The following is a 24,919-nucleotide window of genomic DNA, read 5'->3' on the forward strand; positions in this document are numbered from 1 at the left end:
CTGCTACCTAATTGTTTATTGGGCCTTTATGAAGCTTCAGCCCAAGCTGAATGCTTTGCACAGCCCCCACCACCATGTGGAGATTACCATTCTCACTGTATACGGCTGTGCTTTGCTTAGTGCCAGTTTCCTTTAAGGAAAACCGCCCTCTTGAGCCTCTGCACCATTTTGAAAGTTGACCACAGAGTAATGGGAAGTGTAGCCCTTCCCAGTGTTTTCCTCCTCAGGCTCTTGAGAGGACTCCATCTCTCTTAAAGGGCCCTCCCAGCACTGAGAAAAACACAGTACTGTGCAGAGATCAGCAGAGTGGGAAATTGCTCTCACATTGAAAGCTGTGTTTTGTTTTTGGTTTTTTGCTAAAGTGGCCCCTGATTGAAAAAGTGACTCACTGCACTACTGGTCAGTTGATTGATCACCTGCTGAGTGAACTACTGTGAATGGAGTACATGAGTTATGCATTTGCTTTTTTTGAAGCTGCATATGATGGGGGTGGGGAGAGTATACCTAATGATTTGGAGTTGGGGGGGGGAGTTTAGTGGTAGATCACCTGCTTTACATGCAGAAGGTCCCAGGTTCAATCCCTAACTCGGTAAAAGGTAGCTCATACGTGCTCTGCTTACTGCCTTCCCATGGAATTTCAGTGCCAAAGCTCTGTCATTGCCATCTTTTTCCATACAGACATTGAACAGCAGCTTCTAGCATGGCCATATGACTTTTGTAGGAGGTGGTCCTCAGTTCAGAGGCCATGAATTAGTCTTCTGAGGGCAGAAGGAGACTCGTAATGTAAAAAAAAAAAACCTTGGTGTCAAGCAATAAACGGTTTGTTAATAAACTCCCCCTTTTCTCCCTCCTGGTTTAAAGGCAAGAAAAGGTTCTTGTTCTTTCTTGGGATTGAGTGAAGCAGTTGCCTTTTTCATTTTGGCCAATGAAAGCAAAGTTGCCAGTCTAACAGTTGCTTTTCTTGCTTGGTGGTTCAGAATCCTCTCCTCTGCAAAACCTTTCAGTAGCTCTTCTAGTATAGTTCACCTATACTAACTTTTTTCCATACTATATTACGCACTGTTGCTTCATTTCTTGGTGAGCTACCCTAGCAGACAACTGCACTATACTGTATCCCAAAAGGTTGCATATTCCCAAGTGATTAAGTGCCATTGACTTGTAGCCAACCACATAAGATAGATTCTCTCCAGGATGATCTGTCTTCAACTTGGCCTTTAAGGTCTCTCAGTGGTGCATTCATTGCTGTCCTAACCTGAGTCTATCCTAAGTAACTTCACATAAATGACTTGCTGGATAAGAAGCCCAAATGGGAGTAGAGAGAACGCCAATCTTTATTTCCTATGCAGGACTCTTATGCTGTGAGATTGGGTATGAACGAATCTGTGCTGTGGCTTACTAGCTAAATTTACATTTCCTAAGGAAAATACACCCACTGACGGATTTAGAGAGAAAGGGAGCTTTATATTTAACTGGAACCTGAAGTTTCAGGACTATGTTCTTCTATGAATAAAACTTCTATTACAAATATATGGGCAGATTTTAAGATGAAATGTTCTATTTGTGTTTTTTTAAAAACGAAATGTAAGCCCAAATGAGAGGTGGTCGGAAGGGCTGTGCTAAATTAAGTTTGTATTCGCTTGTGAAGTCATTGTGTGCGTTCAGCGGTCGTCCCGTTAACTTTACATCCACTGCGTTTCCACGTCCGGTTTAAAAAAAAAAAAATTAATCGTCTGAATTAGCAGTTTTAAAACACACACACCTTGACTAGAAGAGTCGCGGCTGCCAAGCCTTGTAAGACCTAGTAGGAACCAACACATACGTAGCCCACCCCGCAGCTGAAGCGAGAGAGCCCTGCTGCGCGCTGGATCCCGTAAATGCCCCTCCCTTCCGTACAACGAATCGGGAAGAAGCGCCCACAACAACATCGAACCTAGTCAGCCACGTGCCCAAGCCGCCCGGTTGAGCGGAACTGCCGGGCTCCGCCTGTGCTGCACAGCGGGACGACACCCGGAGGCGGGTGCAACGCCGGAAGTAAGAAACTAGCTGCAATGGCGGGCGGAACGAAGACTCCGCTGGAGGAGGAGAAGTTGCGCTGCTGGGAGCGGTAAAATGCAAGCGCGGGAGGGTGGTGTAGGCGTCGTCAAGTATGAGAGAGTGCCACTACAGTGGTCCGAAATTCTCCTCAAAGCGGAGGCTACGGGGAAAGAAAAAGGGGCGCTCTCAGGGGCGCTTCCTGCCGCTGGAGTCTCTGGGATTTGTATTTCCATTGACGCGGCATCAGCTGCTCTTCTTCGCTTGTGCGTGCGCCACCTGCTGTTCGTGCTGCTGGAGCACAAAAGGCTGCCTGCCGAGGCTCGTGTCATTTGTTGCTGAGCTCCGTAGAAATCCGCAGGACTCGCTTCCGAGTGAACCTGCATAGGTTCAGGATAAGGTGCAAAGTGTTGCCACATCACCTTTCGCATTCGCTTATCAACGTGATCTCTAATGCTTACCACTTTCTAATATGGTATCCCATATGAAATCATGCAGATTAACTTGCGCTCTCATCTCTTGTATGTCTTACCTTTGCATCAATTTTTTTTTAAATGCCCATACTCTTACAGTGCAGCTTGAACAGTGATGTTGTTGCAATTTCAGAAGTGCAAGCGCTCTCCATGACAGCCCCCATAGTCACACCCACCCGACAGCCACACCCCATGACCATGCTCATCACAATGACCACACCCCTCGCTCACTTAGATAGAAGCAAGAATGGTGGGGGCAGGGGGAGTTGCTGTTACAAAAAGTCAAGGATCATGTAGATTCTTGGAAATGTGCTAGAATGAATGACAGGGAATGCCCACTGAAATGCACTGGTTTTTGAACGGCCATTGGCTATTTGGAAATTCAGTGTATTTCAACAGCCATTTGGAACGAACCAGTGCATTTCAGTGGGCATTCCCTGTCATTCATTTAGGATGTCCTGAAACTAGTCCACCATAGGACTTGCATACTGACGGTCCCAGCTTAAATCCCTGGCAGCATCTCCAGGAAGGGGTGGGAAAGACTCCTGCCTGAAACCATGGAAAGCTGTTGCCAGCCAATGTGGACAATACTGAGCTAGTTGGTCCAAGGGACTGACTCGGTATAAGGCAGCTTCTTATGTTCCTACGACAGGAAGAAAGGTAATAAATGGTTGGAATAGCAAGAGCAACACATTATTTCCATGTAGAAAGCCAAAGGCTTAGCATCCCTGCTAAGACCCTGAAGGAAAAAAAGTACCAGAACTGTGTCCTACCCATCCCTGCAGCACTACACCACTGAGCTTGTACAGTTCCGTTAGAGTTTCTCGGGGGACAAGATCCAGTCGAGTTTATGTATAGAAAGAACAAATGCTCACAGTGTGACGCTAAACATATTTGCTCAGAAATAAGCCCCATTAAGTCCTAATATGTATGTACTGAATTTCAGTGCACATAAGTATGTATGAATGCACTTTAATCCTGCTTTTCAACTGACCAGGCTCCCAGCATCTTTGCCGATCAATAAGCAATCCAGTCCTAGTGGTCTTACCAAAACGTTTTCAGTATTGCTGTACATATTAACAAAATGCATGCAGGCTATGAAATTCAATTTACCTGCGAAAGGAATGCAGATTGTAAGTCACATGGTAGAGTAATCTGAACTTAGCATAGCCCCCTCTCCAAGGTTTGACAGGAAAGAATGAACAGGACTTTGCTGTGCCAATAAAGAAATGAAATGTTGAGAAGTGAACCCAGAGGAGGGAGGGCTTTTGGAAAGGTGGATTTATGTTTAAAAGCAAAGTGGCTTCTCTACAGATGTATTGCTGTATATTGTAATATGCTTTAATTAAAAAATGAAATGAGAAGAAGCAAACCACACACACCTTTTACAACGTACTTAACTCATTTGGGGATTTTTCTCTTATATCAGTTGGGAGTCACACAGCTGTTGGTACAAAGTGAGTCAATAGGTGTGGGGTTTTTTTTAAGGGAGTTGAAAGCTGTATGATATACAACTTTCAACTCCCATAAAAAAACGAACACATAATTGACTTTGGTACACACGCGCATTCCTTTTGTGTCACTGTAATCGCAGGATAAATGGTGTTTGCAGATTTTAAAAACATGACAAAAAACTGCAATATCTGTTTACCAGAAGCAAGAATGGAATTAATATATGCACAGTGGGCAATGATGCCTCTATCATTATCACCTCTAACAATCTGAAGAGGTGAAAGAACTGTTGCCCGTCCCCAGCTTATTGTGGTGCTGGAAATGAACCGATTCTACTGAGTTCTATTGCATTCCTTAGGGATCAAACTCAGCTGAAGGCAGATGTGATTGAGCAAGACACAGAAGAGTGGCAGAGCAACCCCTCATTTGCTGGACTGGAGAGAGTTGGAGGGGTGGACCTGTCTTACATCAAAGGAGATGATACAAGTGCCTGTGCTTCACTGGTGGTGCTCAGCTACCCAGATCTTGAGGTATAACAATCTCTAAACTGGAGCATTTGCTCCAGGACAGTGTTGAGGGCATAACAAGTTATCTTTGTTTACTGATGGGCTGCATGGAAGACTTGTGTACAAAGAATAATTTTAAAATGCCATGTTTTTAGTTGCTTCCTAGCTAATTGTAAATTAGTAATCCTGGTGGTCTCCAGATGCCAAGATGTTTGTTTACATAGAAGGCCTGAGATTGTGGGAGTGATTCAGAAATAGGTTGGCAAGATGATGATGATTTTTAGAATTCACACTGAATTTTATGTATGTTGTGCTAGGGTTAGTTCTTCTTAAAATCCTCCCATCCCTTGAAACTGCTGATCATCAAATCAGTATTTCCCAACTTCAAAAGCATAAGCAGCATTTCCAACTGACTGCAAGTCTCTTTCACATTTTCATCTGTCTACCAGTTTATAAGTAGTCCAAGATATGGAGTTATATAACTTTGTTTCTCATGTTGTCATGAGACCTATATTCAGTAGACTTTTGGATTAGCCGCTGTTTTATCTGTGAGAGTTTTTATCCTGAGATTTTAAAATTTCCTCAGAAATGAAGTATTCATGCCCTTGGGAGGAATGCTGTCAGAAGCTACGAACATATAATGTTCATTTAAAATATAATGTTCTCCACTGAATTAAAATATAATGTTCTCTACTGTTTCTAAAGCTAATAGTCCTTAGCACTCCCAAATAGGGTTTGCCACTACTTACCAAACAGAATTCTTAATGGTGTTTAAATGAGCTAACATTTTGCTAAGTTTGAAGATGTGTCATTTTTATGAAAAGATTTCTCTTCCAATCCTATCTTTTTTCCTGACCTTCTGCAAGTGAATGAGACTTTGGTTTGGCCCTTCCTTCCTTCCTTCCTTCCTTCCTTCCTTCCTTCCTTCCTTGCAATCAACGCTGAAACATTTTTGATGCTGAAGAATGTGCTCTGTTTAGTACCACCTGATTGGAAGAAAACAAAAATGTGGTCCATTACATGCTGGTTTGGGGAATCAAAATGAGTGTGACCTTGGTTATTTGCTGCCAGAAACATATACAATTTTTTGGTGCTGATGGAACAAGGTGAGCTGGTAGGATTTAGGCTTTTAAAAAAAATTAATCCTTGAGACTTGGTGGATGAGGAAGATCTTCCTCATTGATCTTCCTTTTAGCAGACAAAAGAGAAGTAGTCTCAATGAGAGGGCCAGCCAGACCTCACCAAGCAGGGATTGCATAATCTGGGTGCCACAACTGAGAAGACCCTGTCATATGTCCCTGCCATTTGGACTCTGAAGGTGAAGGGATGACAATCAGGGCCTCCAAAGATGACCAAAGTGGACAGGCAGACTTGTATGGGAAAAGATGGTCCTTGAAATAACTTGGTCCCACATGGTTTAAGGCTTTCAAGGTGCTGACAAGGATCTTGAAATATGCCTGGAAACCAATGGAAAGCCAATGCAGATAAACAAAATGGGAGTAGCTCCCAGATGTGGCCCCGACAAGATCTCCACCTACTGTATTCTAAATGTTGACATTTCTGAACACTTTTCCAAGGGCAACCAGCCCTACATAATGTGCTTTGCAGTCGCCTTATCAGGATGTGACAAAGGGGTGTGTAACACTAGCCAGTTCTGCACTCTCCAGATAACAGCAGAATCCGGGCACAAGCCAAATCTATGAACAAGTGCATAGTGCAAGATAGCCACAGCCACTACCTGGCTATCCAGAAGCAAAGCCAGATCCAGCAGCATTACCAAACTGCATCCAGAACAGGCTATACACACAGCCCCAGATCAGCTCTCTTAATCACCAGTAAACCTCTGCCTTGTCAGGATTAGGTTCATTTTGTTAGCCTACATCCAGTCCACCACTGAAACCAGACATCAGTTTAAGACCCCCACTACTTCCCTGGGACTGGATGGAAAGGAGAGAGTGAGTTATCAGCACACTTCCAATGCTTTCATGTAAATGTATTGAAAAATATGAGGGACAAAATGGAGCCCTGGGGGCCCAACAGGCCAAAGATGAAGGGGTAGAAGAGACATTCCTGAGTACCACCTTCTGGGACCTGCTCTCTAGATAAAATTGAAGTCACCATAAAATGATGCCTCTCCATTCCCGTCTTGGCTGGGTGACCCAGATGAGTACTCTGGTACTGAAAGATGCTGAGGAGCCCAATGGAATCAACAGGGACACTCTTTTCCTCTCCAGTTCGCAACATACATTGTGCACCACCAGGGTCACCAAGGCAGTCTCAGTCCCAAAGCTGGGTCAGAATCCAGACTGATAAGGAACAAGATGGTCACTGAGGTACTCATCCTGCAAGGGAAATGACTCCTCCTGCATTCTCCATTCATCTCAGGTGCTCTATGAAGATAGCTGCATGGTGGCTGTGAGCGCCCCCTACGTGGCAGGCTTCTTGGCCTTTCGAGAAGTCCCCTTTCTGGTGCAGGCGGTGCAGCGGCTAGAGGAACGAGAACCTGGTCTCAGGCCTCAGGTGTGATATTTTCCATTTAAATAAGATCTTGCTGGATCAGCCCAAACATCCAGGATTCTGATCCCCACCCCCGGTGGCCAAACAAATGCCTCTTGAGAAACCCCTAGGGAGGGTCTGAAGACAGTGCCCCCCCCCCGTTGTTTGTTCCCAGCAACTGCTGTTCATTGGCATCCTCCATTTAGCTGACCTGGCTAATAGCCAGTGGCAGGCTTGTTCTTCCCTTTCCATACTGGGCTGTTGCCATTCAAGACATCTGCCTGCCTCTCCCAAATACTCTCTGTCCACAGGCAGCACCTGCCTCAAGCTGCCAGCCTTGCAAAGCACCTGTATAATAATAAGGGGCAGCATGAGATGGTAAGAACTGTTTTGCTATGGCTCTGATACTTGCTTTGTGGGCCAGTGGGCCTTTTCATAGGCCCAAAGCATGCATAGACAGGCAAAGAGTTGCTCCGTCCCTAGAGGGGAAAATTACAAATGTTCTCGCAGGTGGCATATTTAGAGGCACCCGGGGTGCTGTGGTGACTCCCTGGTGAAGGATATTGGAACTGGGGAGAGAGCTGTGTCTGACAAACTGCAACTCTGGCATCTCTCCAGTCTCATAGATTTGATGATCTTCAAGACTAGAAGGAAAGTCCAACTGCTCTCCTTCTAGTCATAGGCCGAAGGATTATTTCCATGGTGGGCATTCTTGTGTGTGATTAAGCCTTTTTTTTTTTTTTTTTTTTTGGTAATGGCAAAAATAGGCTTTTTAAAATCTCCCTGTGGATGTGGATGTGGGTGCACCCACATGTGCAAATATCGATAATCAAAAAGTCTCCCACTTAGGTCTCTTCTAACACTTACATGGTGCCCCTTTGTGGCTTTCCTAGGTGCTTCTTGTGGATGGAAATGGCATTCTCCATCACAGAGGTAAGGCTCCCAAAGAATAATTGTGATTCAAAGGCAATTCAGTATTCTTTCCATCTTTGGTTTATAATCCTGCCTGGTTGCTCTGCAGTTGCTGGCTTGGGGAGTCACCTGATTTGCTGTGTGTGCAGTTCAGGGCACTGTCTCTTCTTGCATGCTTCACCTCAGGAACATAGGAAGCTGCAATATACCGAGTCAGACCATTGGTCTATCTAGCTCAGTATTGTCTACACAGACTGGCAGCGGCTTCCCCAAAGTTGCAGACAGGAGTCCCTCTCAGCCCTATCTGGGGATGTCAGGGAGGGAACTTGGGAACTTCTGCATGCAAGCAGGCAGGTGCTCTTCCCAGAGTGGCCCCATCCCCTAAAGGGAACGTCTTACAGTGCTCACACATGTAGTCTCCCATTCTAATGCAAAACAGGGCAGATCCTGCTCAGCAAAGAGGACAACTCATACTTGCTACCACAAGACCAGCTCTCCTCCCATTTTGACACTGGACTCTGCTGTCCTCATAAAAAAGGGTAGGGCTTTCCCTCCATAGCAAGTCAGAAAGCTCACCTCACGGGCTGCCAGCCTTCAGCCTCATCTCTTTCCGCTTGCCCTCTGACAGGGTTTGGCATTGCCTGCCACCTTGGTGTACTCACAGGTCTGCCTTGTATTGGTGTGGCCAAAAATCTCCTGCAGGTTGACGGTCTGGCCAACGATGAGCTGCACAAGGAACAAGTAAGTCCATGACAGGATTTCTATTGTTTGCACTTTCTGAGTCCTGCTGCCTATTGCACTCTCAGCAGGAAGTTGAAGAAGCTGTCGGGGAAGGTGCCAGCTATTGCAGTTGCAATCTGCTTTCTTAGGAGGGTCTCTTTAAAATGGCCATAGTGATGGCAATGCTGTGCACAGAGTGGGAGGCCTGCAGGCTGCTTCACACATTATGCAGTGACCGACATGTGTTGTCCACCGTAAGGCAGGGAGCCATGACCAACCCTGACTTTCTGAGATTTGTACCCATGTGCTCTATGCACATGCTGTGTTCTTCTTATCAGTGTAAGTTCTTTTGCATGTACATGTTAAAAATGCAATGTGTGGCTTGGCCCTTAATGAGAAGCTCCTCCTTCCGGCATGGAAGAGATACCTGTTAGAGATCACTCTTTCCCGCCACTTTCATCAGGGATTGCCATACAATCCCTGATGAGCAGCCGGACAGCTAGCCAAGGAAGTGCCTCCCAGCAGAGGCCGTCGTAGGAAGTTCCATTAAGCGGATCCAAGCAGCTGCGTCCATCCTGACTCAGCCGAGTTATGACAAATGTCTTCCTTGCCTCCCAGATCCGAGACCTGCAGTCAGGAGGAGACACCTTCCCATTACCAGGTACCTCGGGGAGAATCTTAGGTATGGTAAGTGCCAGAGACCCCCTGTTGGGACATGGGAAGAGTGGGGAGCAATGAGCCAACACTGCCAAACAAATGTAAAGGAAAACGTAGGAAAACACAGAAGCTGATTTCTGCCGAATCCGACCACTGGCCCTGGGCTTAGCTTCATCTACGCTGCCTGACTGTGGCTCTTCAGGGTATAAGACTTTCCCAAAACTCCCTGGAGATGCCAGCCAGGGAATGCACTTGAGACCTCCTGCATTCAAAGCAGGTGATCTTCCACTGAGCGGCTTCCCCCTATTGGACTGCTGGAGAGTAGGAGTTACTGATTGGCCCTAGGTTGTGCTCAGTCCCGTGTTCCCTCTAACAGGGATTCCCGGATGTTGTTCACTACAACTCCCAGCATCCCCAGCTGCAGTGGCCTTTGGCTGGGGATTATGAGACTTGTTGTCAACAACATCTGGGAATCCCTGTTAGAGGGAACACTGGCTTAGTCCCCCACTGGGCAACAACAAGCCCCAAAGTGGGCCTCTCTTTTCAGCACAAGCCTTCTCACCTGATGGGCCATAGGGTTGTGCAGTGGCACTGGGTATTGTAAAGGCATGCGCTGGCCCCTTTGAACGCAAAGGAAGGAAGCCGCCTTGCTGTGCCACTTTGACCAGAACAGAGCCTGGCAGCTTTCAAGGCCACACAGTGGCGGAACCATCAGCTTTCCTCCAGTTGTTCCAGCTAGGGTTGCCCACTGTCCCTCATTACGCAGGATGTCCCTCATTTCAGGGAAGAAATGTTGGTCCCTATGGGGACAGCACTTGTCCCTCATTTGTCCCCCATTTATTCAATAGCATATAATTCAATTACATATACATCAATGAGACTCAGGCTCTTGATTACCACTGCATACATCTCCCAATCCCCCCAGCCAGCCCCCCCCCGCCAAACTTGTGTCCCTCATTCTGGCAACGAAATGTTGGCAACCCTCATTCCAGCTCAAGGGCTTAGTATTGCTAGTGGACCAAAAACACACCTGCATTTGGTGCCCACTGTGATCCCAGCAATCACGGAGTTCAAACTATTTGGCAATGTCCCTCTAGAGAAGTACCCACCCTAGCAACCCCAGGCACAGTCAAGCATCCTTGCAACTCTTCAGCAGTTGCCTTGCACACCCATTTAAATCCATTCGCATCCCTCTCCACCACCAACCCCAGTCGCCCAGTCTCTGCTGCTTTCAGTCATGCTGTTCCCCACATTCCCTTCTAAGCTTTGTACACTGCCTTTGGCTCTTGAAGGGAGGGGATACAGAAGTGTGAGTGAATGAACAGATGAATAAGCATGCCCTCCAGTTCCCTACCTTTCTCTCCACCCCTGATCACCTCCACCCTATGTTCACTTCACTTAGCCAGCTTGAATGTCTTCCTTTTCCTGGAGCCATTGTTTTGGAATCCAGAAGGGGGCGGGGAGAGCCTATCATCCCATGGCCAAATGAGATAAATAACATCTAGGATATGGCCCTGAATAATGGTGCAGCAGACACCATCCATCTGATGTTCATCTCCCCCACCCAGCCTCTCCTGTTCCTCTGTCACTTGGGCTATTTGGAGTTGACACTGTAATCCTGTCCCTTCCACTCTCTTGGCTTCTTCTCCTCCAGGCCTTGCGCAGCTATGCCAAGAGCACCAAACCTGTGTACATCTCCGTGGGTCACAAGATGAGTCTTCAGTCCGCTGTGCGCCTGGTGCATTCCTGCTGCAGGTACCGGGTTCCTGAGCCCATTCGGCAGGTGAGAGCAGGATCTGCAGTTAGAATGGCATGGCTGGCAGCTTCAGCCTGCGGGGTTGGGCTGGGGACTAGGGCATCCAAGAATACCTTGCTGGATACATCTGGGATTTACGATGTCCGGCCCAGGGTTTCCAATAGCAGCCAGCTATATTATTATTATTACATTTCTATCCTGCTCTTCCTCCAAGGAGCCCAGAGCGGTGTACTACATACTTGAGTTTCTCTTTCACAACAACCCTGTGAAGTAGGTTAGGCTGAGAGAGAAGTAACTGGCCCAGAGTCACCCAGCTAGTTTCATGGCTGAATGGGGATTTGAACTCAGGTCTCCCGGTCCTAGTCCAGCACTCTAACCACTACACCACGCTGGCTCTCTATAGGACTCTAGAAGATCACACAAGCAGGGCATGAAGGTGATGCCCTCCCTGGTAGCTTGTCCACTGCATCTAGTGTTCTGAACTTATAGTACCTCGAACACTGAGCCATTTAGCTACCATGGCTAATATGTATTGGTCTAGTCCAAGAGTCTCAAACTGTGGCCTCCTGCAGATGTTGGCCTACAACTCCCATCATCCCTGGCGTTTGGCCATTGTGCCTGGGGATGATGAGAGTGGTAGTCCAACAACAGCTGGACTACAACTCCCCACAGTTTGAGACCCCTGATCTAATATTTTGTAAAAGCCCTCTGAAGGAGTGGACATGCCCAAAGCTATACTACTGAGGTTGTGAGTTTCTATACTACTGAGGATGATGTGTTGAGGTACCTTGTTTTGTCTGTTCTGAGTCTGCCGGCCTGGATATGGTCTGCAAAGCATTCCCAGTCACTCTTGTGGTCTAGAAGAAACAGCATAGCTTGAGTAGAGAGCGCGAGAGCCCAGGATACAAAGGCCTAACATTGTGCAATTCCATTTCTGTTGTTCTGTAGTATAGACATGGGGATGGCCATTCCTTTTTAAAAGGATTGGACAAATTCAGATTAGCCATGATAGCTAAATGGAGCCTCCACGTACAGAGGTAATATATCTCCAGAATACTTGATGCAAGGCACAAGCAACAAGGGAGTGGTCAGCTCTGCTTTGCAATAGATTGGCTGAAAGGTAGTGCTTAGCCCAAGGTCAAGCTGGGACCGGTGCTTTTTAATTTATTCATAAATGATCTAGAAGCAGGGGTAAGCAGCAAGGTGGCCAGATTTGCAGATGATAGTGAAATCCAAAACGGATTGTGAGGAGCTCCAAAAGGATCTCTTCAAACTGAGTGAGTGGGTAACAAAGTGGCAAATGCAGTTCAATGTTGGCAAGTGTAAAGTGATGCACTTTGGGACGAAAAACCCCAACTTCAAGTATATGCTGATGGGATCCAAGCTGTCGGTGACAGACCAGGAGAGGGATCTTGGGGTTGTGGTGGACAGCTCGTTGAAAGTGTTGACTCAATGTGCGGCAGCTGTGAAAAAGGCCAATTCCATGCTAGGGATCATTAGGAAGGGGATTGGAAATAAAACTGCTAATATTATAATGCCCTTATACAAAACTATGGTGCGGCCACACTTGGAGTACTGCGTACAATTCTGGTCACCACATCTTAAAAAGGGCATTGTAGAACTGGAAAGGTTGCAGAAAAAGGCAACCAAGATGATCAGGGGCCTAGAGCACCTTCCTTATGAGGCAAGGCTACAACACCTGGGGCTATTTAGTTTAGAAAAAAGATGACTGTGGGGAGACATGATAGAGGTCTATAAAATCATGCATGGTGTGGAGAAAGTGGATAGAGAGAAATTCTTCTCCCTCTCACCTAACACTAGAACCAGGGGTCATCCCATGAAATTGCTTGCCGGGAAATTTAGGACCAGCAAACTGAAGTATTTTTTCACACAACACATAATCAACTTGTGGAATTCTCTGCCACAAGATGTGGTGACAGCCAACTACCTGGATGGCTTTAAGAGGGGCTTGGATAACTTTATGGAGGAGAGGTCTGTCAACAGCTACTAGTCGGAGGGCTATAGGCCACCTCCAGCCTCAAAGGCGGGGTGCCTCTGAGTACCAGTTGCAGGGGAATAACAGCAGGAGAAGGATCATGCCCTCAACTCCTGCCTGTGGCTTCCAGCGGCATCTGGTGGGCCACTGTGTGAAACAGGATGCTAGACTAGATGGGCCTTGGGCCTGATCCAGAAGGGCTGTTCTGATGGGTGGGGATTTGAACCCAGGCCTCCCTGGTCCCGGTCCATCACACCAGCTGCTTTACCACCCTGGTTCTCCCACCTGCTTTCCAAGCATCTCATGTGTATCATTTAGCAGACTGGCTGGGTCACTTAACTTTTCTTGTGCTAGAAATTGCTTTTCGATTGCTTCCATCCAGGTTCTATGATTGCATTAGCAACATAAATCATGTTCCAGTTAAGGAACATGAAGCTCACACGCCCCAGGAGACTCCCTTGGGGATCTCTGGCAGCGGATATTTTTCAGCGGCTGTAAGCTTCCCAGCCAGTCACTTCTCCCCCTCACAACTGAGCCATGCAGCTCAGCCCAGCTCTAGTCTCCCCATCCATCACGCTGCTGCAGCAGCAATGGGGCCAGTCACTTCTACTGAGCAATTCTGTAGAGCCCTCTCCATCAATGGATCATGTCCCCCAATCAGGTATTGCAAGTCAGCCGTCAAGCTCCATCCCTAGAGTGTCTCGTGCTCTGAGTGCATCATGTGCATGATGTTACTACACATGACACAACGTGGAGCCTGCCCTGAATAACCATGGTATGCCTGTCAGCAGCCCCCAGGTGGTGGAAGTGTGGCTCAGTGAGTGCATTAAATCAGCAGCCCCTCCCTGATTAAGCCTCCTCCTTTCTTGACTCCTTCCAGACTTCAGTGCAGATAAATTCCTTTCCAGCTGCAGCTCCAATGAGAGGTTCTGTGCTGGCTGGTTGACTCTTTGATGGCATCACTCACAGCGCAGTCGATCCCTCCACCAACTGCAGTGCTGGTCTCCGGAGTATTTTCAGAACTCTGCAAGAGGCTGCAGAGGCTGCCAATCCAGAGTGCAGCCAGTAGGTGGCAGCACTAGACCACTCTTCTTCACCTTGAGGCCGGGTTTGAGCAGTGGATTTTCTAGCGCAAAGTGTGTGGGCATCAGGCTTGCCAAGAGGCAGCCTTGGAGGGTGCAATGGTGCCTTTAATAACAGCATGTCAAGGAGAAGTTCAGCATGACCAGTCTTTCCCTCTGCTGCAGTCGTGTGACGGGCAATGTTGTATTGAGCGCCCAAAATCTCCTGGCTGTTTAGCTACCAAAGCTGTAGGAATTTAGCTGCTTGGAGTCGAGGGTGGGCCTTTTTACCACAATCAGCATTATTCTGCCTGCCAGCATCGCCCTGATAGGTAGACTGATGGTGATCCTAAGGGGAAGAATCTGCTTGGACACCCCTGTAGGTTCCCAGAGCCTTAAGGCAGAGGTTCAGACCACAACTCCCATCATTCTCTGGCATGGAGATGATGGGAGTTGTAATTCAACCATATCTGGGGACCCAAGGTTGCCTTGGGGAATAGCATTTCAGACTTTTCATCCCCTTTGGCTCCTTATCTCTGGGCCTTCAGGTCTTCACCATGCCAAGACTGGGCATACTGGAAGTGTAAATGCTTTGCCCTGACTGTTTATTATAGGGCAAGAGTGGAGTGGTCAGCAGCAAACCCAGAAATGAAAGCTTAGAAGCGACCTTTCACTGGCCAATGGGATCAAAGCCCATACGTAGGGAAGCGTGAGCTTTAATGATTGATGGGCTTATTTACCAACAAGGTGTTCACCCCAACTCCTGCTGGTGCCTCCCTCCCCCTCTCCTGTGAAGCAGATCTAAGGAACTAAATGCTGCAAGGACAGCTTTTGCTGGTGAGGGGGCAGGGCAGAGCTCTCCCTTGATTTGGGCTTGGTTCCCACGTGCCTGTTCAGCACTCAGGGACTGCAGCATCGGCGAACAAGCCAGAACAGATCAAACATCCGAGAGAGAAGGGGGACGAGAGAGGACGTTTGTATGGCACTACCTCAAACACAATATTTTAAATAGAAACCGTTCACATTTCCAGCTGTGAGTTCCCAGGCATTCAGTACACAAGTGGTGTGTGTGTGTGTGTGTGTGTACATGCCAGTCCTTAGTGAAGCTCCCTCTGGCACAAGCTGAGGGCCTCCTGCTCTGTTGTTTCTGTGTGCTTGCTGCAATGCCCTCTTGATGATATCCTTGTTGTCTTGGTAGGCTGTTTCTCTCATCACTGTCATTTCTACCTAGGTCGGGCATTCCTGACGTTGGGTGCCCAGAGGTTGTGGGATTACAACTCCCATAATCCCCTTTGGTCATTGTGGCTGGGGGATAATGGGAGTTGTAGTCCAACAGCCTCTGGATTCCCAAGGTTTTTATTTATTTATATTTATTTTTGCATTTTTATACCACCTTTTGTTAAAAGATAGCCCCAAGGCGGTTTACAAAAGTTAAAAACATACAATAAAAACACAATAAAAACATCATGCTAAAGGTATAAAAACATATAAAAACAGGCATAAAACAATACAACAGATAAAAACACTCAGAAGCAGCAGTAAAAACGATTATGTAAAAGCCTGGGTAAAAAGCCAAGTCTTTACAAGCTTTCTAAAAGCCGTGATGGAGTCCGAGGAACGAATGGCCACTGGGAGAGCATTCCAGAGTCTAGGAGCAGCAACAGAGAAGGCCCTGTCCTGAGTGCACGACAACCGAGCCTCCCTCATTGTCGGCACCCGAAGCAGAGCTCCCTCAGATGTCCTCGTCAAGCGGGCAGCAACCCTTGGGAGCAGGCGGTCCCTCAAATACCCCGGGCCCAAACCGTTTAGGGCTTTAAAGGTCAAAACCAGCACCTTGAATTGGACCCGGAAACGAACCGGCAGCCAGTGCAGCTCTTTCAAAATGGGGGTGATATGTTCCCAACGGGCAGCTCCGGATAAAACCCTCGCTGCCGCGTTTTGCACTAGCTGCAGTTTCCGGATATTCTTCAAGGGCAGCCCCACGTAGAGCGCGTTACAGTAATCCAGCTGCGACGTGACTAAGGCGTGGGTAACCGTGGCCAGATCTGCCTTCTCGAGAAAGGGACGCAGCTGGCGCACCAGCCGAAGCCATGCAAAGGCACCCCTGGCCACCGCCTCCACCTGAGCTTCCAAAAGCAGAGCCGGGTCCAGTAGTACCCCCAAGCTGCGTACCCCCAAGCTGGGTCAAGGTTGGGAGCCCTTGACCCAGAAGACTGAAGTACTCTGATTATGAATCTTATTCTGGTTCTGAAGCTTGTTCTGAATCTTTTGGCCTGAGGTTCCAACCCGTCCTCCTCAGAAGTGGCATTAAAATGGCTCTTGTGGCAGAGGAGCCTCCAAGCACCCCTCCCCAACCAAGCCTACTCCCCACCACCACACACACACCACCATGATCTGCCTGAAGTGCCCAAACCACTTCCCAAAATACCCCCAGCATAACCTCCAGCCCCAAATGCCACTGCTAGTCTACTCCCAAAATAGACGTGATCTAGGAGATTATTAAGGAAACATGATCCATCTTATTGATTAGCCTCTTGGTTTAATAAGCCGGGTTAAGCTGCCTCTTAGCACAGTGCTAGGAGTGAAGATGGGCAAGACCTTTTGCAGGCTTCATGATGCTTCAGATCAGCTTGTTCCAGGGGGGTTCTCACCACCTCTCTGCCCCCATGAATGTAGATACAGATAATGTATTTCTTGATAAACTGGCAATGAAATGCCACAGGTTTTGCAGATATGTATTGAAATTATCTGATCATGAAACTGATTGAGCAGCTAGGGACTGAAATTCCCTTTTTAAGAATTGCATCACAAAGTGTCCTGTTTTGTCGAACAAGCAGTTATTTGTCACTTGCGGTTAAGAAATTGATCATTTTTAGGTGAGAGGAACATTCTTTCAAAGAAACAACCCCACCCAAAGCCATATTTCATTTTCACTCCAAATGGATGGATGCTACTAATATCCTTGGGGGCTTTCAGCTTCCACTGTAGTGTATAACACAGTTTACTTGCTTGAGCCACCTGGATTTCACTGAACATGTTCTTAGCCCTGCATGGTTTGCTGGAATGTAGCCAAACTGGTGGCTTCTGCTTGCTGCTAAAGAGACTCATGGTCTGCATGGTGAAAACTAAGTGTGATAGAGAGATGCAGGATATAGATTTTTAAAGTTTGTCATGGTTGATTGATTGATTGTTCAGTTTTTATACTGCCTTTCATAAGGCATCCCTAGGCGGTTTACAAAAGTTAAAATACAACACAGTTCCATAAAAATCATTTAAAAGCTTAAAATCACTTAAACAGTAAGAAGCATAAAACACCAACAAACAGAAGCAGGGGAGCTGAGAGGCCTGGCCACCCCTAAGGGGTAAAAGCTTGAACAAATACAAAGGTCCTTAGTTTCTTAAAAGCAGCCACAGATGTCAAAGAGTGGGAAAGCCTCCCTACATTTAACAAAAATCAACAACTTAAGGGAAAAAATAGGCATGCAAAATTAAAAAGTGGTGGTGGGGGAGAAATTGTATTATTGTTGGCCCAACTTTGGCTATTGTAGGAGTAGGCAAGCTTTCAGGTTACAAAGAGTTCTTCATCTGCTTAGTGAAAAGTTCTATTACTTGGAAACCTGCATCACAACAATAGAAAATAGCTCCCTAGCCATTCTTCTGTAATAGGCTAAAAGTTGTCTGAGTCTTGCCCAATTACATTCATTGTTTCATCCACCCCAGCTTGCAATACCATGGAATGTTCACAGACAGTTTAATAGCCAGGAGAGCAAAACATCGGCATATAGGAAGCTGCCTTCTACTGAGTCAGGCTACTGATCCATCTGGCTCAGTATTCTCTACTCTGACTGGCAGTGGCTCAATGAGATATCCTAACTCGACCTGAAGCTGCCAGGGATCGAACCTGGAACCTTCTGCATGCAAAGCAGGTGCTCTATTACCACTGAACTACCGCCCCATCCCCAAGTTCTGATCTGATTTTGGATAGTTCCCCAGAGTTTGGAAAAAAGAGCCAGGAAGCTCAGAAGTAGGAAGGCTGAGGACAGACGGCAGCAGAGGCTGACTTCTGGATTAGCCCTGCTCTGGAGCACCAGGGCTGACATCCACGCTAGCACGTGCTGTGGCATGAGGTGAGGTGGGGGAAGGGATGGTTTTCGAGAGGAGAGCTGGTCTTGTGGCAGCAAGCATGATTTGTGCCCTTAGCTAAGCAGGGTCCACCCTGGTTGCATATGAATGGGGGACTACACGTGTGAGCACTGTCAGATATTCCCCTCAGGGGATGGAGCCACTTTGGGAAGAGCATCTAGGCTCCAAGTTCCCTCCCTGGCAGCATCTCCAAGAGATGCTATTGGCAGAAAGCAAGTGGACTTGGAAGGAAGCTCAGGAGCCTGGAAGGTTGCAGGCCAGGGAGCCAAAGGAGCAGAGAGTTTCCAGATCCCAAGACCGCTTTGGCACTTTCAAGTGTTGCATAAACAGGAACTTCCTGCCAGCTGTGTCTTTTCTCATTGCAGGGCTGTGGTCATAGAAAAAGTTGCACTTTGCAAAATTCTCCCTCTTGTACACATACAGGCATTCTTTCTTAGGATAATCCTGACAACCTTAGCTGGGCAGTGAGGCCCCGAGAGGCTTGATTGAATTTACCAGGCAATTCTTTGGCTGCAGTTGCCACTTTCTGTTGTGTGCATGTGATCACTAGAGCTCTCTGCCTATCTGTGAACTTGGCTCTCAAAGCCATTAGCTGAGTTATGGCAATGTTACAAAATATTAACCCACAATTCAACTGGAGAGGGAGAGGGGGGAATTCCTTAATTTTCAGCATGCCTTAATGCAGGGCTTGGAATGGTGGGAGTTACAGTTCAACAACATCTGGAGGACCCAAGTTTGAGAACCCCAACCCTAATGGAAGTGGAAGGCCACTTTTGCCTGGGGCTTTGCAAACAGGGCTTGAAGCAAAGTTATTAAGAGGCTTGGGACATGGAAGCTGCAGATCAGGGGCCTGGAGCAGCTTCCTTATGAGGCAAGGCTACAGCATCCGGGGCTCTTTAGTTTGGAGAGGTTTGGCGACTATGGGGTGACATGGTATATAAAATCATGCATAGAGAGAGTGGACAGAGAGAAATTTTTCTCCCTCTCTCATCACACTAGAACCAGGGGTCACCCCATGAAACTTATGGCCAGGAGATGTAGGACCAAGAAAAGGAAGTACTTTTTCACACAACGGATAATTAATCTATGGAATTCTCTGCCATGGGATGTGGTGATGGCCACAAGCTTAGACAGCTTTAAAAGGGGCTTAGACAAATTTATGGAGGACAGGTCTATCGATGGCTACTAGTCTGAGGGCTATAGGCCACCTCCAGCCCTAGAAGCAAGATGCTTCTAAATACCAGTTGCAGGGGAGCAACAGCCAGAGAGAGGGCATGCCCTCACCTGTGGGGTTCTCAGAGGCATCTGGTGAGCCACTGTGTGAAACAGGATGCTGGACTAGATAGGCCTTCGTTCTGCTCCAGCAGGACTCTCCTTATGTTCATATGGGGCAGATGGAGGCTGCAGAAAGCTAGGAGGCCTAGGCATATCTTGTCACCTAATCCTCTACTGGCTGGCTACATGGCATGAATCAAGCCCTCCTACTCAGGAATCACAGGGAGAGGCTGAGTTTCATCATACAGACTACACCCTTAACCCCTAGCATAGACCACCCAAGTACGTCAGAGCCAAGAGGTTTGTGCTTGGGTCTCAGGCAGCTAGGTAAGACAGGGATTTCTTCAGTATCCAGATAGAACCTGTCATAGAATTCAATTCAGTGCCCCACAAATTCCACACTTGCCCCTCCAGGCCCCCAAGTCCACCACCAAACTTTGGTTCATTCCTGGCCCCCAAATCCACCACTAAACTTTGGTTCATTTCAGGAATCCTGCTGGGAAGCCTACTGAAGGACATGTCTAAAGAAAGTGTGACTCCCATGCAAAACGTTCCATCCCACTAACTCTCAACAATGTTGGTCAGCTCAGCAGTGTTAGTGGCATATGGTTGCCCATCACTTTGCCCTGAAGTCTATGAGTTAGCACTCTTGCATTTGTTATTACTGATTCAGGAAGCAAGTTGGGCTTGGAGAGGCCAGACAAAATCTCATTCTTCTCCTATCAGTTGCTCACATTTCTTTTGGGAAGTCTCTCTTGCCTTTAAAAAATCATGGGTGTTGAAGATTGGTTCTCCCAGTTTGGTTCTATGAGAACACAAGTTCCCAACATTGGGTCCCAAGATGTTGCTGGACTACAGTTCCCATCATCTCCACCGCAGTGGCTAAAGTGGCTGAGGATGGCGGGGATTGTCATCCAGCAACATCTGGGGATTGAAGATGGGGAGCCCCTATGCTAGACCAGCCTCTGAGTTAAGAAGCAAATATGTGGCTCATTATGTGAGATGTAGTGGATGGCAAAATATAATTTGCTGGTTCAACATCTGACCCAGCTTGGAGCAGAGTCTGGAATTAATAGAGCTGATAGCAGCTCGTAGGAAGGAGACATCCATTTTCTGGTCAGTCCCAAAAAGGGACAATGAGATGTCATTCTCAGTCTTCCTGGGCTGGTTGGTGTCAATGCGGGTGGGGCTGGGATTTGGGGTGTGGGTTTTTCTCTGAGATATGTCAGAGCACAATGGCTTTCTACCAGGCTCCCCCAAAATAGCTATAGGCAGCAGCCTGCCTCCACCAATTGTCCACCTGATTCTGTTACTTGTCATGATTCCAGGCAGACATAAGATCCAGAGAATACATCCAGAAGTACCTGGAGTCCTTTTCTGCCGCACTGCCTCAGCCGGAGAGGTAAGTGGGTGTGTGGGTGGCTGAATGGCCAGGCGTCCCCTTTAGGCAATCTGCTTTTTTAATACTCTTCGGTAATGGCATTAAGGGGATAGCTAGGGTAACAAGTCAAGGTGAAATGACAAGAAGTCCCGCATGGTCCCCTGGGAGCAGCTATTTCTAGCAGAGCACTGTGTGGGTCTGCCGTGCCGTGTGCGCTCTGCAGACCACGTGGGTTCTCTGGGTGTGCCTTGGCTCACATTTGCCTTGGGAAGGTCATGGGATTTGCTCTTCCTTGCGCAAATGTGCCAGAAGCCATTTTGCCAACGCAGAAACACTGGAGCTGAGTTCAGCCCTTGAGGACTAAGGAATTTCTCAGAGACCAGAAAGGCTCTGGTGTTGGTTCTAGTGTGCCATCAATGCAGTGGTCAATCCAGAGTCACTCCAGGGACACCAGATTCTGTTCCTAGAAACCAAAACAAGACTTAGTTGTCTTATTTGAGCTCCTGTTCTGACCTGCAGTCCCAATCTGCATGTCTAAAACCTGGTCTCCGTCAATTAACTCAATTAACTGCTGCTTTGAGTCCTGATTTGCAACCCCAGGGTGATGTATGCCCTGGAATAAGATAGAGCAGTTCTTGGTTTTAATTTGTTCCCTTCTCCTTCCCCAAACTTTAAAGTGCAAAGGCAACATTTCCAGCTCCAATATAAGTGTCCCATAACCCTGCGGCCACCTCAGTCTGTAGCGAATCCCTAGCGATTCTCAGCCCTAGCGATTCGAGACAAACAATAACACCCTGCTGGAGACACCACATCTCCTTGGTCATTTTGACCACACAGATTTCAGCCTGAGCCCCTTGGAGCAGGGACCATAATCTTGACACAGGGAAACTGGCATTTGTGAGAGCTCAGCCTGTGCCAGCCAACACAAAACATATTAAAAAGGATAATGCAAGAGAAGATGGGCAGACAGAATTTCCCTGCACGGCTGATAAATTGCCCTCCTACTAATATATGGGGGGGGGGGGTTGATGTGTGGAAGATACTGGCTTCGTTCAAGGGTTGGATTTCATGAGCATCTAGTCCATTCCAGTTTCCTTCAGCTCAGGGAAGAGCCTAGACACACAGCATGGTTATTCAGGGGCGTAGCTATAATTCAGCGAAATGGTTCAAAGAACCCGGCCCCGCAACTCGCGAAGGCCCGCAAGCTCCACCACCCCCCATTTTCTTCATTATCTCCCTCACTCTGGAGGGCCACCGGAGAGAGGGATGAACACGGGTCCCCTCTCCCCTAGCTACACCCCTGTGGTTATCCCTGGCCAAAGCTCCTCTGCCCTACTGCCCCAGGGCTCTTCTCTTCTCCCTCCCACAACCCTCAGGCCCTCCTTTGCATACCAAAGACCATAGGTTTGGGTACCTGCCTGGGATTCCAAAGCTACATTTCCTTGCAACCTAATGAGATCTTGATAGGAAACTCTTACATTTTGCCCTGGCCTCTTCTGCCAAATTCTTATGAAATGCCGTTCACAATCGTCAGATTTTATCAGAGTTTTCAGGAAAAACATACCAGGTGGGATTGGTTTGGTTTGGTTTTTTAACTGCCTCAAGGACTCTCAAATGCTTTTTGCTCTGTGACCCCTTAACTGTAGTCCAAGGGAGGGCAAGCCAGCTTGCACACTGCACCAGAGGTGCAACCCCTTTTAATGCTCTGCTTTTCATCCCAGGGGTGTGTTACTGTCTGCTCTGAAAGTGATGAAAAGTTTTCAGCAAGGCTCATGGTGCCGTGGCAGAGCTGGACGGCTGCCAGTTCATCCTACCTGTCCTCATGCCTGGTGTACTTCCCCAGGGACCAGGCAGCTGAATGCTCTTGTAGTGGAAATCCTGTTCCAAAGACTAGATTCCTGTGCCTTCTCTAGGGAACACCTCAATCATTCTAATTTCAGGGACGGAGTGTGCTGTTTCAGTACTTCAATTTCACGCATTCCTAGTGTGTGTAGGAGGAGCGCCCCCACCCCCACCCCCCGCCCTGCACCATCCAGTAGAACAAACATCCACACACTGAAGGAGAATGTGCGCGCAGACTAGCATTTGCTGGGCAAAATGCAAGGCAGGCTTCCCCCTTTAAGAGGAAAGAGTAGCTAGGACGCTTTCAGCCTAACCCTGTGCATGCTAACTGATTGGCTAAGTCCCGTTGAGCTGAGTGGCGCTTTCTAATAAGAGTGCTGTAGACTGCAACCTCTCTTTCCCTAGGCAGTGCAGCATCCACCTACGGGCAAAGAAACCTGCCACAGAGATAGTTCCTTGCCAATAAATAATCTCCCAATAACATCTTTGTTGCGATACTGAAAAGGTTACTCAAATTGCCTAATTAATTGGTTAACAGCAAGGCTGTTGATTAGCTCTTTCTTAAAAGGCTGGCAAGCCCTGAACATTTCCTTGCTCTTTTCTTTTCTCCACCTCCCCAGGATGAGTGGTGACACAGACTCTGAACATTGATATAGCACCAGGGGAGGGATATCCTTCCAGCTCTCTTAGTCTGGACAAGCCACAGCCCAGCCTCCTTCCTACAGCCGATGCACCTACCCAGGCTAGCAGACAGCTACCAAATGCCTTTGTGCAACAAGGGGACAGGAAGGTGCTTCAGTGGCCCCCAGGACTACAGCACTGCTCTCCTGGGCACGACAGCTATGCAACCTCCATTCCTTGCAATACCATCCAAGGGCTACTTCACACCTCTTCGCTGCCGGACATTTCTTTTTGGCTCCAGGTGTGGCTTCCCTGGGAGTTGAGGGCAGTCCTAGCTCCTTGGCAGTGTCACTGCAGAACATATACAGGTATATCTGCATGTCCGTGCGTTTCTTCATGTGCGCATTAAACATGTTGTCTTAACCATGCAGTGTGTGAAGAAGCCCCAAGTCCTCTTGAGATGAAATGGAAGTTGGGTAGAAAGTAGGGGGTGAGGAGGGGGTGTCCTTGGCCCGGAAGCTCCTGACTCTCTGCTGAGATGGCCCAAATCCAAGAACAGGACTGTCACTTTTCTTTGCGCAGTCTCAGTAATGTTTTAGGTCTTTGCTTTATAAATGAAATGCTGCAAATAAACCTTCACTGGTAACCCTATAAATGATGGTGTGTGCCCATGTGTGCAATTTGCTGGTAGCAAGCCAGCAGCCTGGCATCTGTGCTCTGTTCTGCAGTAAGAAACCAGCCCTTAAGGCTAATGGGGAAATAAGGCAAGAAATTGGGATCTCAAGTGAACAGTTCTATTAGGAGCTGCAAGTTAGTCAAGCAGCATGGCCCTGTAAGCCTGGTCTTGCTCCACTGAGCTGCCTGCCTGCCTGCCTGCCTTTTGCTTGAGCTTTTTTAGTAATATCCTGTCCCTAGTCCCTTAGGCTCCCGGCTTGCCTCCCCTCCACTCCATCAGTGTGCAGTGTGATCGTTGCTGTCACTTTCACACCTCCCTGGAGAACAGCTGCCGAATCCCCAACTCCTGATGGTCCCAGCAGATGGATAGAGAGAGGACTTTGTGTATCGGGTGGGTGTGGAGCTTGAGGAAGCCAACAATCTGCTGCCTTGTTTTGTAGGAGGCTCCGAGGCTGGGGCTGAAATTCAGGCTGATGAAGAACTTTAAATCTTGCCTGGGGCCTTGGTGATGCCGCCTGCAACCCACTGCCTCGGTAGCATTTCACCTCCACCCGTTGGTGTTGCAAGGGCAGTGTGGTCTTTTGGCAGCCAGGACTCACTCATGTTAGGAACTGTCATGTTGCACCAATTACAGGCATAACTGGCATGGTATTAAGAGACGTGTGTCCATGAAGCCTGGGGAACACACCGCATCTGTCACCAGGAAAAGTTAACAGGACTCGCAAACAACCCTTGGTACTCCTTTGCCTGTAGTGTGTTAATACAGCTCAGTCTCTGTCTATTTCAGCCCCAAGAACTACTCCAGATCACTCCTGACAATTCCACTTATTCTTGACCTACAACTGTTTCCATGGGATCTCCTTCATCAGATTTGCTAATAAATACCCTTCAATCCCGTCCCACAGTCCACCTGTTCTCCAAG

General features: G+C 47.7%; 1 protein-coding gene across 7 annotated transcripts; it reads left to right on the forward strand.

Moving 5' to 3' along the window:
* The first annotated feature begins 1,998 nt into the window (after nt 1–1,998).
* On the forward strand, nt 1,999–24,919 carry ENDOV (endonuclease V). 7 transcript variants are annotated; one of them, XR_008315207.1, is made up of 10 exons: nt 2,008–2,104; nt 4,315–4,486; nt 6,848–6,982; nt 7,852–7,891; nt 8,499–8,611; nt 9,209–9,277; nt 10,902–11,030; nt 20,807–20,880; nt 23,322–23,690; nt 24,785–24,919. XR_008315207.1 is itself a non-coding variant. In XM_053290901.1 (9 exons), coding segments are annotated over exons 1-9 (765 nt in total). In that variant the 5' UTR covers nt 1,999–2,109; the 3' UTR covers nt 23,353–23,977. The 7 variants fall into 7 exon arrangements, 4 of the variants coding, with proteins under 4 accessions (XP_053146876.1, XP_053146874.1, XP_053146875.1 ...); XM_053290901.1 differs by lacking the exon at nt 24,785–24,919 and having other exon boundaries at nt 1,999–2,111; nt 23,322–23,977; XR_008315209.1 differs by lacking the exon at nt 24,785–24,919 and having other exon boundaries at nt 9,209–9,251; nt 23,322–23,977.

This window comes from Hemicordylus capensis, chromosome 2, assembly GCF_027244095.1.
Source record: "Hemicordylus capensis ecotype Gifberg chromosome 2, rHemCap1.1.pri, whole genome shotgun sequence".
Taxonomy (NCBI): domain Eukaryota; kingdom Metazoa; phylum Chordata; class Lepidosauria; order Squamata; family Cordylidae; genus Hemicordylus; species Hemicordylus capensis.